This window comes from Carlito syrichta, unplaced genomic scaffold, assembly GCF_000164805.1.
Source record: "Carlito syrichta isolate Samal-C Ts95f unplaced genomic scaffold, Tarsius_syrichta-2.0.1 Scaffold99338, whole genome shotgun sequence".
Taxonomy (NCBI): Eukaryota; Metazoa; Chordata; class Mammalia; order Primates; family Tarsiidae; genus Carlito; species Carlito syrichta.
Genome location: NW_007043434.1, coordinates 104,891 through 124,874, shown reverse-complemented (window position 1 = coordinate 124,874; position 19,984 = coordinate 104,891). Strand labels below are relative to the sequence as shown.

Genomic DNA, 19,984 nt, shown 5'->3' with positions numbered 1-19,984 from the left:
CAACATTTTCCTTCTACATTATACCTAAAAACAAGGACATGCTCCCATTGCTAACAACTGCTTCCCATTATTTTCGATTGGGGGTTATAGGCCTATAATTAGATCCCTAAGAATGTACAGGTCTAGGCCAAGGAATTATTGATGCTAGAATGACCTGTCTTTTCATTTGTCCTTTCAAAAAACCTGTATGTGGTAATGGAAAACTTATTACAGCCTAAATTTTAAAAAATAATTTTATTTTAGAATAACTTTAGATTTATCAAAAAGTTGCAAATATGAGGAGCTCCTATGTACCCTTTACTCATCCAGCCAAATTTTTTATCAACTAGATTTTGTTAGAAATAAACAATTTAAAAAATATTAGTTTAAAAAGTGATTTGGTTCTAAATTTTTTTGTTCATACTTTCAAAATTTTGAGGCCAAAATGATCTCAGATATCATAATGTAGCGCTTAAAGTGTGAAATTACCAACTAAAAGCACAAAAAATGGGAAAAACATGGCACTAAACAGATCTCAAAAAGGATACTTGCTTTACAGTGTGGAAGCTCAAGAAGGTCAAATGCCACCTTGTTTGACCTCAGCTAAAAACTTTGTGTGTTGGATGACTCAATAACCCCCAACCCTGTGAATGTACACAAATGACTACAGAAGTGCCACCAGTACTGATGTGGTAGTTACAAATACATTTTGGCAAGTAGGTGAATTTACAACTAGGGAATAAATAATGAGAACTGACTATGTAGGTACATATATCTACTGTATTTACCTTTGAAGATCCATTTGAATACATCTGTATCATGTTCTCTGCACCTTGTTTTACTTTAAGTTCTATATCCAATTGTTTTTGTAAAGCCATCAATCTATTGTTGCTTGTAGAACAACGAGGGTCACTATTTGGAGTATCTGGAGTTCTTGGGCAGTCTACAAATAAAAAATTATATTAAAATTACTTATGGGGACCAACTGCTGCTTAAAACTGGAAATTAGTATTTTCAACCCTGATAAAGAACAAGGTTTGAGATGAGATTGAAGTCATCTAAGTGGAATTTCCTTATGTTTATGGAGAATACAAGAATTCTACCCATTCAAGCAAAGGAAACAGCTGAATTTCAAAACCACTTGTCAGGATAGATTCCACGTCATGCAGAAGAGTCTTAAACTCAATTCAATGATTGTCCAACATTTTTCCAACACTACTATTTTTAAGTCAGATCAAATCAATTTGACAAGTCTATTCAAAAATTAAACTAAATTTTCTACCTATTACCTGACTAGTTATCGAGAGCAAAGCATATTCAAACACTATACAAATTCCATTATGATGAATATTTGTAAATACAACTAAGGCTACTTGAAATAAATTGCTAATACTAATTACTAAGTATAAGCATACAAATCTTCACATTTTGTCTTCCACTGTGAAGATATTTAATCACAATAGAAAATGCTTTGGCAGGGTTCAATGGCTCTGCCTGTAATCCTGCGCTTTGGGAGGCCGAGGTGAGTGGATTGCCTGAGCCCGCGGGTCGAGACCCGCCTGGGCAACTTGGTGAGACCTCATCTCTACAATCAATAAAAAAATTAGCTGGGTGTGGTAGCACGTGCTTGTAGTTCTGGCTACTTGGAAGGCTGAGGCAAAAGGATCACTGAAGTCCAGCAGGTCGACACTGGGGTGGCTGTGAGCGTACCACTGTACTCCAGCCTGAGCAACGACGTAGTGAGACTCCAACTCAGAAAAAAAGAAAATGCTTCAAGGATACTGACTGACTGATATAAAATTGATGGGGGGTGGGAGGTTGGAGGGAAACCAAAAATTCAAGTCCATGGCGTTTCATTCCTTATGATACAACTCAAAAAATACTATGCTGCTTCTATCTGTCTATGTATGTATGTATGTATGTACGTATGTATATATGTATGTATGTATGTATCTATCTATCTATCAATCTATTTATTTAGTTGGAGTCTCACTCTGTCGCCCAGACTAGAGTGCAGTGGCCGCTCCCGGTCACCGATCCTTCCGCCTCAGCCTTCCAAGTAGCTGGAACTACAGGCGCGCACTACCACGCCCGGCTAGTTTTTGCTTTATTGTAGAGATGAGGTCTCGCCAAGTTGCCCAGACGGGACTCGAACCCGCGGGCTCAGGCAATCCACTCACCTCGGCCTCCCAAAGTACAGGATTACAGGCTGAGCCACAGAGCCCGGCCGCTGCTTCTATGTATTTATTTTATTTTTATTTTTATTATTTTTTGAGTTGGAGTCTCATTCTGTCGCCCAGACTGGATTGCAGTGACCACTCCCGGCCACCGCAGCCTCGACCTGCTGGGCTCCGGCGATCCTTCCGCCTCAGCCTTCCAAGTAGCCGGAATTACAGGCGCACACTAACACGCCCGGCTGATTTTTTGATTTATTGTAGAGATGAGGTCTTGCTGCCCAGGCGGGTCTCGAACCCGCGGGCTCAGGCAATCCACATACCTCAGCCTCCCAAAGGCGCAGGATTACAGGCTGAGCCACCGAGCCCGGCTCGCTGCTTCTATTTAAAATCAAGAACAAAAACTTCAAAAAGGACCATCTAGTTATTCTAGGTAATCCATTATTATGAAAAGACTTCTAACAATTATACCATGTAACTAAAATTGTTCACATTAAAGTTCATTATTTTGTTTTTTATCCACAATAGCTCTTTTTACTTATTAAAAAAGCTAGAGGATTAGGGTGCTAGACGTGGTTCAGGTGATAAGTAGTTTGGTAATCACTGGAAAATGTTCTCTTCTCTGCAACATAAGATGGTGTGACTAACCAATTTTAATAAGTATGTCATTTTGGTTTTATATTCCCTTAAAAAATGTACTAGTTCAAAAACATTCAAGCATAATTTGCTCATTAATATAAAAATGCAGATACAACGCAAGACTGTAATGCAAAATAATAGTGCTTTATTAACATTTATATACAACCTTACTAGGTACAAGTCCTGATCTATGCTTTATAAACTCATTAATTCTCATAAACAAACTTATGAGTATTATACTCATATTACAGATAAGAAAAATAGGGTACAGAGAGGTTAAGAAATTTGCCTAAGATCATATAGCTTGTAAGTGGCAAAACCTGGATTTGAACCTAGTCAGTTTCATTCTGAAGTCTATCCTATCAATCACTGTGCTATGCTGTCTCTCTGACATTTAAAGGCCTTGTAATCAACTACACGAGACTCTGTGTATGTGTAGGCTTATATATGTAGCAGTATAATTATACATTCACATACAAACATATGCATGCACATTAATCCTTAAAAAAACCTATTAAGACAAATATTTGTTTTTGTGTGTGTGTGCTGGAGTCTCATTCTGTCACCCACTCCTAGCCACTGCAGCCTCGACCTGCTGGGCTCCGGGGATCCTTCCGCCTCAGCCTTCCAAGTAGCTGGAACTACAGGGACGTGCTACCACACCCGGTTAATTTTTGATTTGTTGTAGAGATGAGGTCTTGCCAAGTTGCCTAGGGGGGTCTCGAACCCACGGGCTCAGGCAATCCACTCACCTTGGCCCCCCAAAGCGCTGGGATTACAGGCTGAGCCACCGAGCCCGGACTTTTAAGACAAATATTATCCATATATTACATATCAAGAAATGGGCAAAGCACCAAAGGTATTAGCCAGAATTCAATTCAGGAACAGTTTCTGTACTGAATTCCCCAAATTACAAATGAACTGCTCCAAAAAATTGACATAAAATGTAGATAGATTTTAGATCAGCTCACAAGAGAACTTCTTAATACATGAGAATTGTGGTTAATACTGCCTAGGTTTGATTCTGGCCCTGAAATTCAGTCCAAGTCATGTAATACAGGTAAATTACTTAACAGCTCTGTGCCTCATTTTCCACATTTGTTAAATAGTAAAAACAGCATGTTTTCATTTTCACAGAATTATAGTGAAGATAAAATAAGTGATTTGTAAAGAGTTTAGAAATAGGTGTGGTACACAGAAAATATTCAATACATATTAACTAGCAGTAGTCACTGTAGGAAGTGTAAGTGCATCTTGGATGAGCCCATAAATGAATGCACATAGTAACAATCACTGAAGAGTTCAGATTTGGAAACATTTTTTTATCTTCCTTTCTTTTCATATAAATGATACAAGAATGTTGTAACAAATCTAAATTACACAGGACATGGTAAAGATAGTTTATAGTAAGTGTATTTTTAAAAGTAACTGAAATACATTCAGAATAGAAAGCCCCCAGGTGAGAAGAGTATAAAAATGTGTTGTTTGTAAAATAGTTGATGTTTAGCCTAGGATGAAAAGGAGAAATGATTCCTGTCTAAATATTTAAATATCTGCCTGTGAAAGGGGTCCACTAACTATCTCACCACAGGGTGGCAGATTAGAGTCAGTGAGTAAAAGGTAGTGGTGCTAAAAATTATACCACAAGATAAAGAGAAACTCCTTACATTTTGGGCTCTCTAACAGCAAAATAGTTTGCCTTAAATATAATCAAGTCCCTTGTCTCTGGAAACAGTTATACAAAAGCTAGATTACAATTTGTTAGAGATGCTATATCATAGATTCTTACACATTACTTAGTTGTATTAAGACACTGAACTATTCTTTGATTTAATAGTCTATGAATCTGTAAAGGTATTACCATACTACACAACCACTGTTCTTATGGAAATAAGGATCACAGGACATATGAAATAACACGATGGGGAAGAGTCTGGGCTCAGAATCCCCAGGTTAAAATTCTGTGGCTGGGTTGGGCATGGTGGCTCATGCCTGTAATTCCAACACTTTGGGAGGTCAAGGCAGGAGGATTGCTTAACATCAGGAGTTCGATACCAGTCTAGGCAGTATAGTAAGACCGTATCTCTACAAAAACAAAACAAATTAGTTGGGTATGGTGGCAAACGCCTGTAATCCAGTTTCTCAAGAGGATAGCCTGAACCCAGGAGCTTGAAGCTGCAGTGAGCTAGGATTGTACCACGACCCTCCAGCCTGGGTGACAGAGTGACCCTGACTCAAAAAGAAAAAAAAAACAAACGTGCAGCTGCCACTTTTTGGTGTGGTCTTGATTCTATACTTACCAACTTTATGCTATGGTTTCCTCAGCCACAAATCAAGGGTTATTGTGAATATAAAGCCTGTACAGTACTTAGGTCAATGCTTAAAATCTAATAAGTCCTCAATAAAATTACATATCAGAGCTCAGCTAAGTAGCTGGTATTTCTGCTCATTTAATCTTCGAAGGAACTCACAAAGGTCTGGACTATAACCTCGTTTTACAATAAGAAAACCTGAGACTTAGAGAAGTTGAGTAATTTGCAAGGGTCACAAAGTGTATGCCAAGGCAGAAATTTAACTTAACCTCAGGTATGTTTTATTCTATAAACTCCATTTTTTGTTTACTTATTTAGAAATTAGAGAAACACTTGTCATCTTCCTTGGATTTCACCCATTCGCAAACTTAAAAAAATGATAAAGGATGTATTTTAGGAAGAAAAGCAATTCTAATTGTTAGAGAAAAAAAAAAAAGGAATGAAGAACAGAGAAAAACGTTTATAGGTGAGTAGTTTTAAATGACCACTAAATAAGCCATTAAAAAAAAAGAATTAAGACAAAATATAAGCCAGGATATAGGCAAACGGAAGCATTCTAAGGAATTCAACTGAGAGACAGGTAATAACAGTAATTAACACTATTGCCTTTGAAAGCATGCATTTTGTACTGCCTAAATCAATAGTTTCCAGAATAACTTAGTTTTTAAAAATTAATTTTAAAAAATACTCTAAAAATGGCAAGAAATAGAAAAAGAAACATTAAAGGCATAAAATGGAATAGTAAATATAAACCCAAATATAACCGTAATTATTTAAATAGAAATGGAAAAAAGGCCAGGCATGGTGGCTCATGCCTATAATCCCAGCACTTTGGGAGGCCCAGGTGAGAGGACTGCCTGAGTCCACGGGTTCGAGACCAGCCTGGGCAACTTGCGAGACCTTATCTCTACAATAAATCAAAAATTAACTAGGTGTTGTGGCATGTGCCTATAGTTCCAGCTACTTGGAAGGCTGAAGTGGAAGGATTGCCTGAGCCCAGCAGGTCAAAGCAGCAGTGGCCATGAGCGTGCCACTGCACTCTAGCCTGGGCGACAGAGTGAGACTCCAACTCAAAACAAAAAAGAAGAAAGAAGAAACTGAAAAAAAGGTATTCCATGTAATCACTAACCTCAATCCCCAATCTATATTAATAACAGACAAAATATACTTTGAGACAGAAAGATTACAGATAAAAGAGTCATTTCATATGAACAGAAGGTTCAATTCACCAGAAATATACATCAATTCTAAATTTGTAGGTATTCAATAACAAGGCTACAAAATAAAGCAAAACTTAACAAAATTTTTTGAAAATAGCAAATCTGCATTTCACTAAATTTTAAAGCAGATAAACTTCCAGCACAGTTAGAAATCACAAAAGTTCAAGTGGAAAAAATTCACCATAAATGAGAAAAAAACCTTTAAGTTTGCCTAACAAAGATTTTACTTATTGTAATTATTTTATATAGAATGTGAAATAAGTATATTAAATATAAATGAGCAAAACTACAAGGATTATCTAAGGAATTGGGACAAGAGACTATCAAAAATTACTAATATTAACAAAATAGAACTTCCAGTATTAAAAATAAGTGTTAAAAGAAATTAGAAAAACAATTTATGTGATAACGAACAAATGGGACACAGGTAAATGAAAACAGACCTGGATAAACTAATATCTATCTATCTATCTATCTATCTATCTATCTATCTATCTATCTATCTATCTATCTATCTCCATCCATCCTATTGAGTTAGAGTCTCACTCCATCACCCAGGCTAGAGTGCTGTGGCATGCTCCTGGCCACTCCAGAGTTGACCTGCTGAACTCGACTGAGCCATCCAAGTAGCTAGAACAACTGGTGCGTGCCACCACACCGGTTACATTTTTTTACTAATTGTAGAGACGAAGTCTCGCCAAGTTGTCCATGCTGGTCTCGAACTCGCAGGCTCAGGCAATCCACTTGCTTCAGCCTCCCAAAGTGCTGGGATTACAGGCTGAGCCACCGAGCCCGGCCAAATTAATATGCATTTAATTGAAGTTCCAAAAGCAGGAAGTAGGAATGCAGGAGGTACAATATTCAAAGGTCACAAGCTAAGAATCTCCTGTAACTGATGAAATACACAAGTCTGAGATTCAGGAAACCGAACAAATCTCAAGCAGATCAAAGGAAAAGCAATCTACACAATCATACTTAAAGTGTAGAAAACTGAAGAAACTCAAAGAACATCTTAGTAGAAGCTACAGAGAAAAGGCAGATTATCTACATAATCAGATGGGCTTCAATCAGTAGATGGGCAGCTGCCTCCTCAACAGTTGAATCCATATGACCGTGAAATAATAGTTTCTAAGTACTGAGAGAAAAGAAATGTGAACTTAGAATTGTACATAAAGGGGAAATATCTTTCTAAAGTATCTACTGCATTTCAGGAAGAGAAAAAAAATGACTTAGAAGACAGGTCTGAGAAGCATGAATAAATAGTGAACAAAGATTATAAACATGTGGGTACATATAAACCTACAATGACAGTACAGAACAATGATTACATCTAATCTGTGGGACTGAAGGTAAAATGATAGAAGTAGAGTATGGACAATAAAGGGCATGTAAGCTGAGTTGAGTTAAGCGGATCGGAGGCAAAGTATTCCCCATTTATTGTGTGGTATAGGTATACCATTTGAGAATCTAGCTGACAAACAGAAACTACACAAGGTATTTTGAGCAAAAGAAATTTAATACAGAGAGCTGGTCACAATATAACCAGGAACTGTTCAAAGGGCAGAGGACAAAATGGTGGCAAAACTGCTTTGCTCTAAAAGCTTATAGGCAGGTATATATACATATATATATGTATAAAGTATGTCCTATATATATGTATATGTATGTCTATACATACAAGAGTGTACATCCATATATATGAACATTTTCAAACATACTGCAAAGTTGAAAGAACTTTATAGCGAGCACCCATATACTCACCCATCTATATACACATGTATGTGTGCACAAGTATAGAGAGGCAAAAAAGAGAACAAACATGATTGATAGGTGGAAAAATAAGAGTCTGGATTAGCAACAGCAGAAGCTGAAGTAATACAGGCAGATGTCAGAACACAGGAAGGGCCATGCTACAAATTTGTATGATATTCTATAGGAAATGAAGAGCCACTAAAAAGTTTAAAGCAAGAAAATAACAAGAACAAATCTGACTACTAGATAAAAAAAGGCTGGTTGCTGGGCTCGGTGGCTCAGCCTGTAATCCCACACTTTGGGAGGCTGAGGTGAGTGGACTGTCTGAGCCCGTGGGTTCGAGACCCGCCTGGGCAACTTGGCGAGACCTCATCTCTACAATAAATCAAAAAATCAGCCGGGCATGGTAGTGCAGGCCTGTGATTCCAGCTACTCGGAAGGCTGAGGCAGAAGGATCGCCGGAGCCCAGTGGGTCGAGGCTGCGGTGGCTGGGAGCGGCCACTGCACTCCAGTCTGGGCAACAGTGAGACTCCAACTCAAAAAAAAAAAAAAGGCTGGTAGTAGCGTTTAGGTTATAAAGAAATATTCAATGTGCAGATTTTGTCAGTAAAGATAGAAAAGATATAGATTTGAGACCTATTATCAGAGGTAGACTCTTTAAGGCTCGATGGAGGTTCAATGTGGGAAAAAAAGAGAAAGACATCTATACTAAAAGTCAGATTTTAGTTATGGATTACTGGGATCATGCCATTACCAGGAACAAAAACACAGAGAAAGATTTAGAAGCAGTATTCCAGGAAAGAGTTCAATTTTAGATATGATGAGAGGCAATGTCAATAGACCAGGTAATATCCAATGGGTGGCTATAAACTACCAGATGAAACCCAGAAAACATCCTGGCTGGATATACAGATTTGGAAGTCGTAGGACAAGATTAAAGCATCCCTAGGGATGCTTATTTTCCCCAAAAATCCAACTTTCTTGTTTAAACAAATATGCTTATCTTTTATAGTCATCTGGAACTTGCTCAGATTGTAATGAATGCTCACTTATTATTAATGGATACTTAATCAGTTATTTTATGTACTCAGGATGACCTCTGTCATGTTACCAACTGAAGTAATTTTGTTTAAATATTTTACAATTAATACAAGTTCTGGTTTAAGCTTTCTCAATATGTTTAAAAAAGGACATTATAAGACTGTGGGTTGTAAAATTTTTAAGGTGAAACAAACAACCTAGGTATTAAAAATTCCTGTCTTTGTTATATTTTATGTTTGAAAACTGCACATAATAGAAGGGACTTCTTCATTCTGTACACAGCTCTGTACTTAGGGCACGCACAGTTCTTCAATAGATTCTATTTAAGATGGTACTGCTTTATTTTTCTTCTTTCCTCCCTCTATGACAATAAAGTATATCAACCACTATATACCTGTTAGACTGGTTAAAAACACATTGACAATACCAAATGCTGGAGAGAAAGTAGAACTACTGGAACTCTTACGCACTGTTGGTGGGAATGAAAAATAAGATAGTCACTCCAGAAAACAGGTGGCAGTGTCTTACAATGCTAAACATACCTTACCATATGATTTGGCAATCCCATTCCTAAGTATTTACCAAAGCGAACTGAAAACTTTATTCATACAAAAACCTGTACATGAATATTTATAACAGCTTTACTGATGTTCTTGGTAAGTAGATAAATTATGGCAAATATATACACTGAACTACTACTACTCAGGAATAAAAAATAATGGACCACTGATACATGCAGCTTGAAGGAATCTCAAAGACTATGCTGAGTGAAAGAAATCAGTCTCAAAAGCTTGCATACTTTATAATTCTATTTACATAACATTCTTGGGGGGAAAAAAAAGACTACAGTGACAGAAGGCAGATGATTGGCTGCCAGGGAACAAGGCATTAGGAAGGGTGTTATGACGAAAAGAGAGCATTAGGGAGATTCACTGGGCATTGGAACTATTCCTTCTCCTGACTGTGGTAAAGGTTAGATGAAGCTAACCATTGAAGTTCATAAAAAGGTATATCAAAAAATACATATATATATAATTTTACTGTATATTAACTTTCTTGAAAGTATTTAATCAAATAATTCAAGTGTAGGATCTGTGATCATTTAATGTCATTATTTTAAAGATGAGAAAACAAATCCGGGGGTACAAAAGAGTGAACTGCAGTTATGGTCACACAGTTATATTTTCTCTAAAGAGCGTACAACTTAATACAAAATGTTTACCTCAAAGCGAGAAATTCAATAACAAATAAGGAATATACAGAAACTGTATTACAAACTAGGTCATGGATTCCACATTTATAAAATTCAACTATTTTTTTGAAAAAGAAACATTTTTGAAAATTACATTTTATAATTCTTAATAGGTACCAAAGAAAACCATAGCAACTATGTGTACTATGAAACATAATAAAACGAATACTCGTGAAGAATTTCCAAGTTAAGACCTAGGACATCAATACTGTTGGATCTACCTGTGTGTTTTGCTCTTCTATTCATCTTCTTGCCTCCTTCCCTCAGGCTAAGTTTTTTGTTTGCCATTTCCTTGTGTCTTAGTCTGCTATCACAGAATAACTGAAACTGGGTAATTTATAAAGCAAAAAATGTTTTTCTTAAAGTTATGGAGGCTAACAAGCTCAGGGTCGAGGGACTGCATTAGGTAAAGGTCTTCTTGCTGGTGAGGAGACTGCTGGTTCCAGAAGTGACACATGGCGTCACATGACAAGAGAGCTGAGCATGTTAGCTCAGGTTTCTCTTCCTTTTCTTTTAAAACCACTGGTCTCATTCCTGTGATAGTCCATTAATCCATCAACCTACTAATTTATTAATCTATTAATTCTATACATAAATTAATCCAAAGCCTTTATGACCACATCACTTCTTAAAGGCCCTTCCGCTCACTTCTGCCACATTGGGGATTAAATTTCAACATGAGTTTTGGAGAAGACAAACATTTAAACCATGGCAGCAGCCCCTAAAACTCATGTCCTTTTCACACATAAACACATTTATTCTATGCCCACAGTCTAAAGTCTTAACTCATTCTAGCATCAAAAGTACAAAGTAAAAATCAACTATAATTTCTATGCCACTTTTAGGTGGGCAGGGCAACAACAAAAAAATTAAATTATCACTTCTAGTCATCTAACAATGACCTCATAAACTTCACGTTAGTCATTAAGAGAGAAAACTTGACCAGGCAGTGGCTCAAGCCTGTACTGCCAGCACTTTGGGAGGCCGAGGTGAAGGGATTGCCTGAGCCCATGGGTTGGAGAACAGCCCGGACAACTTGGCGAGACATCATCTTTAAAATAAATCAAAAAATTATCCAGGTGTGGTAGTGCACACCTGTAGTTCTGACTACTTGGAAGGCTGAGGGGGAAGGATCGCCTGAGTCCACCAGGTCAATGCTGGGGTGGCCATGAACGTGCCACTGCACTCCAGCCTGGGTGATAGAGTGAGACTCCAACTCAAAAAAAAAGGGAAAACTTCTCTCATTATGGATACTGTATGAAATTACAAAGACTTTGCTAAGATTAACTCCAAAATAATCCCAATACTATTGATTATATACTAGATCAGCATTTCCCTTTTGGATATTCCAGATACTAGAAAAAATATTTACTGTTAATAGGTAAAAAACCAATCTAAGTTTGGTGCTATTTGAGAAGATGAAAATGGGAAGAGGTACAAGAAAAGGAAATAAGATGGCAACAGAGGGACTATATACTGCACAAATTATCAGGTTTAATTAAGAACGTGCAAGAAATGTTCTTATTCTCCTCTTTAGGGATACTCAAGAGACTACGATTCAGGAAACCGATTCTTTCCCAATGGGAGTGTCAGGTTCCAGTTAAAGCCTGAATTACCACTCCATTGTACAGACATCAGAAATCTTTTTCATAAGGTGCATTCAGCCTCAGCTAACCAAATCTTTATAACTTCCACATGAATGACAACAACATCACCTGAAACTATTCTTTTTAACATTTCATTTGACAAATAACAATAATTGTATATGTTTATGGGGTACCGTATGATGTTTCATTTCATGTTTAATTGTAAAATGATCAAATTAAGCTAATTAAGATATCCATCACTTCAACTATTTATATTTTTTTGTGGTGAGATTTAAAATCCTATTAGCTATTAGAAGACATACAAAGCATCGTTATTACCTACAGACACCATTCTGTGTAGTATATCACCAGAACTTATTCTTCCTGTCTAACTAAAACTTTGTACCCTCTAACCAACTTATCCCCTTTTCCCATCTATCCACCTCTCCTTTCCCCCTGCCTAAGTCTCTGGTAATCACTATTCTACTCTCTACTTGGAGTTTGCCAAGTATTTGTTGTTTGTCTTTCTGTGCTATTTCACTTAGCATATCCAACAGGCTCATCCATGATGCAAATGACAGAATTTCTTACATTTTTAAGGATGAATAATATCACACTGTGTTTATATGTCATAGTTTTTTAACCACATTCATCCACTGATAGGACTTCAGTTGTTTCCATAGCTTAGCTGTTTACATTGCAGTGAATATAGCAGTGATATCTCTTTGACATACCGGTTTCAATTCCTTTGAATATATACCCAGAAATGGAATTACTGGATCACATGGCAATTCTATTTTTAATTTTTTGAGGAATCTCCATACTGTTTTCCAGAGTGGCTGTACTAATTTATAATACCACCAAACATGTACAATGGTTCCCTCTTCTTCACCTCCTCATCAAAGTTTATCTTTCATCGCTTAGATAACAGTCTTTCTAATAGGTGTGAGATGCTTCTCATGATGGCTTTAATTTGCATTTCTCTGATGATTAGAGATGTTTATCATTTTCTTCATATTATCTGTTGGCCATTTGTATGCCTTCCTTTGAGAAATGTCTACTCAGGTCCTTTGTCCATTTTTTTAAGAAGTTTACTTTTTAAAAAAATTTAAAGGTGTGTGGTGCAATTCAGGGTTACGTATACAAATGTTCATAATGCAGGCACCCTTGTTGATGAGGTGTGTCCCCCGCCCCGGCAGTTTCCCATTACTGCCAATCCCTTTTTTATAATTGTTCAAGGTTCGCTTATGAGTGAAAACATATGGTACTCTGTTGTTTTTATGATAAATCAGAGTATGATAGACTAAATCCATCCAAGTTGTTGCAAAGTCCATATATTTGGTCCTTCTTTATGGCAGCATAATTTTCCAGTGTGTATATGTACCACATTTTTTTTATCCAGTCCAGTTTCAATGGGCAGCACAGTTGGGTCCATGTTTTTGCTACTGCAATAAACATGCATGTGCAGGTATCTTTTTTGTAGAATGATTTGAGTTCCTCCAGATATATTCCTAATAAGGGGATTGCTGGGTCATCTGGAATTTCTAGTTCTTTCAGAAATTGCCACAGTCTTCAGAGATTGCACTAGTTTGCATTCCCACCAACAGTGTAGAGGTGTTCCTTTTTCTCCGCATTCTCACCAGCATCTGTTGTTTGTTTTAATAATGGCGGCCATTCTTACTGGGTTAGGTAGGTATCTCAACGTGGTTTTGATTTGCATTTCTCTGATGATTAGTGAGGTTAAGCACTTTTCATGTGTCTGTTGGCTGCCCAAATCTCTTCTTTTGAGAAGTGTCTATTCATTCTTTTGCCCACTTTTCAATGGGGCTGTTTGTTTTTTCCTTTCGGCACGTTTGAGTTTCTTGTAGATCCTGGATGTAGAGCCTTGTAGAGCCTTTGTCAGATATACAGCTCCTGTGCCCATTTTTAAATAAGGTTATTTCTTTTTCTGTTATTCAGTAGTTTGAGCTCCTCATATATTTTGCATATTACCTCTTATACAGCATATGATTTGCAAATATTTTCTCCCAATCCGTGGGTTGTCTCTTTACTGTTAACTTTTTCCTTTGTTGCATAGAGGTTTGTAGTTTGATGTAATCCCATTTATCTATTTTTGCTTTGGTTGCCTGTGCATTTACCCAAGAAATCACTACCAGACCAATGTCACAAAGCATTCCCTCTATGCTTTTTCTAGTAGCGTTACAGTTTCAGGTGTTACATCAGCAGTCTTTAACCAATTTTGAATTGATTCTTGTGTAAGAGTGAGAAAAGGATCTATCTTCTTTCCTCTGCACATAAATATCCAGTTTTCTCAACATGATTTATTGAAGAGATTGTTCTTTCCCCACTGTGTGTTCTTGGCACATTTGTCAAAGCTCAATTGATTGTAATTGTGTGGGTTTATTTCTGGGTTCTGAATCCTATTCCATTGGTTGATGTTTCTGTTTTTATGCCACCATGCTGTTTTGGTTACTATAGCTTTGTAATATTTTGAAACCTGGTAGTATGATGTTTCCAGCTTTACTTTTTTTGCTTAAGCTAGTTTTAGCTATTCAGGATCTTTTATGGTGCCATACACATTTTAGGATTGTCTTCTTTTTTCTATTTATGTAAAGAATGACATTGGGATTTTGGTAGGGATTACCTTGAATCTGTAGGTGACTTTGGATAGAATGGACACTTTAATAATATTAACTTTCCAATTCATGAACACATGTCATATTCTATTTATTTGCATCATCTCTAATTTATTTCATCAATGTTTTATAATTTTCAGTATAGAAATCTTTCACTTCTTGCTTAAATTTACTAAGCAATTTTTTATGCTATAGTAAATGAAATTGTTTTTTTAATTTTTTCCAGATATTTAGTGTATAAAAATGCTACTGACTTTTGTATGTTGATTTTATATACTGCAACCAATCCTCCCTCCCTCATTCATTCATTCATTCACTCATTCTCCTAATTGTTCTAGCTGGGACTTCTAGTACTTTGTTGAACAAAAATGGCAAGAGTGGGCATCCTTGTTTGTTCCTGATCTTAGAGGAAAAGCCTTCAGTTTTTCACCATTAAGAATGATGTTAGTGATGGGGTTTGCATACATAGACTTTTTTATGTTGAGGAATATTTCTTCTAAACCTAAACCATGATAAAAAGTTTATAGAGCTTTTTATCATGAAAGGATGTTAAATTTTGTCAAATGCTTTTTCTGCACTTATGGAGATGGTCATATGCCTTTTGCCCATGGGACAATTTAAAAAATATATAGAAGATGAACATGGAACTAGAGTATCACGGGAATGATGAGAACATCAAAAATTCATTTCCTACTACTATTAAGAATAAACGGGTCAGGTGCAGTGGCTCATACCTATAATTCCAGCACTCTGGGAGACAGAAGTGGGAGAAACACTTGAGGCCAGGAGTTTGAAGCCAACCTGGGCAACATAGCAATACCTCGTCTCCACAAAAAATGAATGAATGAATGAATGAATAAAATTAGCCGGAGAGGGTGTAGTCTTAGCTACTTCAGAGGCTGAATCAGAAGGACACCTGAGGTCGAAGCTATGGTGAGTTGTGAGTGCACCACTGCACTCCAGCCTGGGCAGCAGAGTGAGACTCCAAATCAGTAAGTAAATAAATACATTTATTTTACAAATAACAGTTTCAAATGATAAGACTTTGATATAAGAATAAGCAATATTTCAGAGTTTTATAGTTAAAAAGTTCATCTGATAAAAATCCATATTTTACAAATAAGAAACTAAAGATGAGAATAGTTTCTTCAGTTGAATTAAAAGCAAGTAATAGACAGCAGTCATTTATACAATGTAGACTTAATTTTTGCTGCCCTTTCCTTTAGTCATTCATTGTACTTACCGCTTGGTACCCCAGGATTACAGGAATTGACCAAACATTTCTGCTATAAATCCACTCACAGAACTGAAAGCAGAGCACAATGTCCTTGAATCTACTTGCCAAACTTAATCTCAAATAAATTCATTTTGTTTACCTTAGTGCCCAATGTAAAACATTTAAAATTTTATGGCAAATTGACCTAAAGTGAATGCTGAATTAACTTTAATCCTCTATGCTGCCGTTACTTTTAATGTCAAATCAGTTATATAGAAAAAAAGAAAAACTTATTACCAAGTGTGTGAATATGCCATTTGCAAATAGAACATGTTTGTAAATAAAATAATAATCTGACCAACCTGTCAAGTTCAATCCAAACTAACTGAAGTATTAAGAAGTCAGGCCAGGTGTGGTGGCTCACACCTGTAATCCCAGCACTTTTGGAGGCCAAGGCAGAGGATCACTTGAGCCGAGTTCGAGACCAGCCTGGGCAACATAGTGAGACCTTGTCTCTACAAAAAATGAAATTAACCAGGTGTGATGGTGCATGCTTGAGTCCCAGTTATTCAAGAGGCTGAAGTGGAAGGATTGCCTGACTCCAGGAAGTCAAGGCTGCAGTGAGCTGTGATCATCTCACTGCACTCCAGCCTGGATGACCAGAGTGAGACACTGACTCAAAAAAGAAAAAAAGTCACAGTAGAAAGTTATATTTCATATAACACTCACAACCAAACTTTACAACTAAACTCTACTATGTTCCAGTTTCTTTCTTTTTAAGTTGGAGACTCACTCTGTCACCTAGACTGGAGGGCAATGGCACACTCATGGCCACTGCAGCCCTGACCTGCAGGACTCAGGCGATCCTTCCGCCTCAGCCTTCCAAATAGCTGGAACTACAGGTGCGTGCTACCATGCCTGACTAATATTTTAATTTATTGTAGAGACAAGGTCTCGCCAAGTTGCCCAGTCTGGATTGAACCCCTGGGCTCAGAAAATCCTCTCGCCTTGGCCTCCCAAAGTGCTGGGATTACAGGCTTGAGCCACCATGCCTGGCCTCCAGTTTCTTAATAAGCCTTGAAAATAAATGAAAGAAAACATGTTCCTGCCACCAATGGACCACACAGTTAAGTAAGTGACATAAATATGTGCTGAAATAAATTACAATACAACATACTAGAACCATGAATGGACAAAAGAGCACAGAGAAGATAAGCCAAGAAAGTTGGGGAAGGTTTCATGATAACATCCAAATTAGTTGTTGAGAGAGACTAGGAATTTGACAGTAAGAATTACAGGAGGTCATTTTTTTCATATGAAACTCTAGGAAAGATAAATCTAATCTAAACTAACAGAAGGCAGACCACTGGTTTCCTGAGGCCAGGAATGGGGATTAGGGTTTAACTGGGAATCACCATACAAGGGAACCACTAAAGTGATGAAAATGTTCTAGATTGATTGCAGTGATGGTTATGGGGTGCATATACCACATTTGTTAAAATCAGCAAAATGTACATGCAAAATACACATATTTTTTCTTTTGCAATTTATACTTCAATAAATTTAATTTTTTTCTTTTTCTTTTTTTGAGTTGGAGTCTCACTCTGGTGCCCAGGCAGGAGTGCAGTGGCACACTTCTGGCCACCGCAGCCTTGACCCACTGGGCTCCAGCGATTCTTCCCCGCAACCTTCCAAGTAGCTGGAACTACAGGCGTACCGGGATAATTTTTGATGTATTATAGAGACGAGGTCTCGCCAAGTTACCCAGGTGGGTCTTGAACCCGTGGGCTCAGGCAATCCGCTCACCTCGGCCTCCCAAAGTGCTGGGATTATAGGCTGAGCCACAGAGCCTGGCCTAAATTCAATTTTTCAAAGGGGACTAGGGAAACCAAATTGGCTACTCTTTGTGTTCCTAAAGCTCTTCTATATTCCAGTGAATCACAAGGTAGTCATCAGTATTCTGTGAGAAGGAAAATGTTCTATCTAAATAAACAGAGCTTAAAGCTCCAGTGCTGTTTCTTAATTTGGACTTCTCCTAAAGATGTAATGGGCAAAAAATGTAGACCTTGGTAGGGTTCCAATAGAACAGGCTATTTCTAAGCTTATATAATATTGCTAAAAACAGCATTTTCATAATACAATTTCCACTTATAATTATTAAATGTGCAAATAAGAGAATACTAGATGAGGAATTGAAGAGTTCTTTTTAATTCTGAGCAAATTAATTCACACTTGGGAATTATTTCAGCTCTAAAATTAGAATGTTGGAGTCTTATGAGTTCTTTCATTTTAAAGATTCAATTACATAATTTTGCTAAATATTATAGCAACTGGTCCTCCCAGTTAAACCCCAATCCTCATCCCCAGCCTTAGGAAACCATATTATAGAGAGTCTCCAAATAAAAAGTCTAAATCCCAGAAGTGGAAAGTGATGCATGAAAATGAGTTTTACCAATAACACTGAATATCAGAAGTGTGTTCTGCAAACTTTGATACTGTTAATTTGAGATTCCTCACCACATTTACATATATCTTAATCAAAATTAAGTGTACTTATATCTATTATTCATTAACTAATTACACAAGTTCTTCTAAATTTTCTATGATGGTAGGTGTATTACTCTATGTATACCACTCTTTTATTTCTTGCAAATGAAAAAATTTAAGGTTATAGAGATGAAATATCTTGCCCAAGACTTCATCTTTGCAAGGCCAAAACTATTAGATCAAATGTATCTTATATGATTTTTGGTATAAAAAGTTACAGAAAGATTATACCTATTGAGGGATAAATGTTGGTAAAAATATTTTAAAAATTTTCTGGAAGGATACACAACAAAAAGCTAGTCATCTTACCTTTGGGGGAGGGGTCTAAGGTAGAGAGATGGTTTTTCTATTTTTACTCTCTGTACTATTAAAAAATTTGTTAATTCTATTGTTTAAAAAACATGGAATCATGGCTCATATTTGCCATTTTACTACCTACACTTAAAAGAAGAAAAAGAAATGTTTGATTAAAAAATTTTTTCCCCTTTAAACAATAATTTTAGTAGTTTCTTAATTCAGTTGCTTACAGCATAAAGAACACAGGTCACAGGTTTGATTAATCACATTTTCAAAGAAAAAAATATCCTTTATTCACAGAATGCATTTTTACTTTAAAAAGTCATCTGGCAAACTTGTACTGCTGATCACAAGGATGAATCAGGTAATAGCATGTGGTGACTCAATACAAAACATTAATGCTGGAAAATAACTCTAAGTAATGTCCTACTGACATAGGGCAAAAGAGCATATATGAGTTACTCATCACTAAGTAAACATTTCAGTTTTCATACCCATCTGCTCACTGCCTTTCTGAATAGAATTATAAGAAGACGTTAACCATAAGAGAAAATAGTATCTCTACTTATAGAAAAGCTAAAAACTATACGTCTCAAAACTTTCTAAAATGATACACTTTTTATTAGTATACCTTATAAACATCAAATAAAGTACTATACCTGTAACATCTTCTGGATCTGATACAACAATATGTGCATTTAATTCTTGTAGCTTGTGATGTAGCTCTTCTAATTTTTTATTTGATTTTTTCAAAATGTTGTCTACATAAGCCAAATTTTTTTTATCTGTTGTAACTTTCCTCAGATTTTCAGCTCCTTCTTTGATTTTCAATTCTTTCCTTATTTCTCTCTTGATTCGATCCTTGATATCATCCAATTTCTGTTGCACCATTGTATCTGAAAAGTCTATTCTTTGAACAGCACTCACATTCTCAGAAAACGGAAGACTTCGGGAATCCCCCTACAGAAAAAAATAAACATACAAAAGTGAGAGTTTAGGAAAACTGGCTGCTAAGTAAATATGATGTGCTTTCAGCCTACTTTTTTAAAAGATTAATTACATTTAATTCTCTCCTTAATAAATAACAGACTGCTTATTGATCTTTATTATAACCATACAAAATCTCTATGTTGGGCACAATGGCTAGCACTTTGAGAGGCTGAGGTAGGAGGATCATCTGAGGCCAGGAGTTAGAGACCAATGTGGACAAGGGCGTGTAAAAATAGATTTTGATAGCTTATGAACCTAGATTAAACTTCAACCCCTACACTGTGAACCCTGAACAAGATACTTACCTTTTCAAATACTCAGTTTAATCATCATAAAATCTAAA

The 19,984-nt window shown here is 36.6% G+C and overlaps 1 protein-coding gene across 2 annotated transcripts in view; it reads right to left on the bottom strand.

The window, feature by feature from the left end:
- Window positions 1-19,611, bottom strand: part of LOC103265935 (serine/threonine-protein kinase N2) — a 73,796-nt gene extending 54,185 nt beyond the window's left edge. For both annotated transcript variants that reach the window (XM_008063582.2, XM_021715073.1), the window contains exons 1-2: window positions 19,311-19,611; window positions 768-922 (exon numbers count right to left, since the gene is read on the bottom strand). In XM_008063582.2, coding sequence (XP_008061773.1) covers window positions 768-922; window positions 19,311-19,542 — 387 coding nt within the window. In that variant the 5' untranslated portion in view covers window positions 19,543-19,611. The remainder of the gene's footprint in view (window positions 1-767; window positions 923-19,310) is intronic.
- Between the last annotated feature and the right edge of the window lie 373 nt (window positions 19,612-19,984).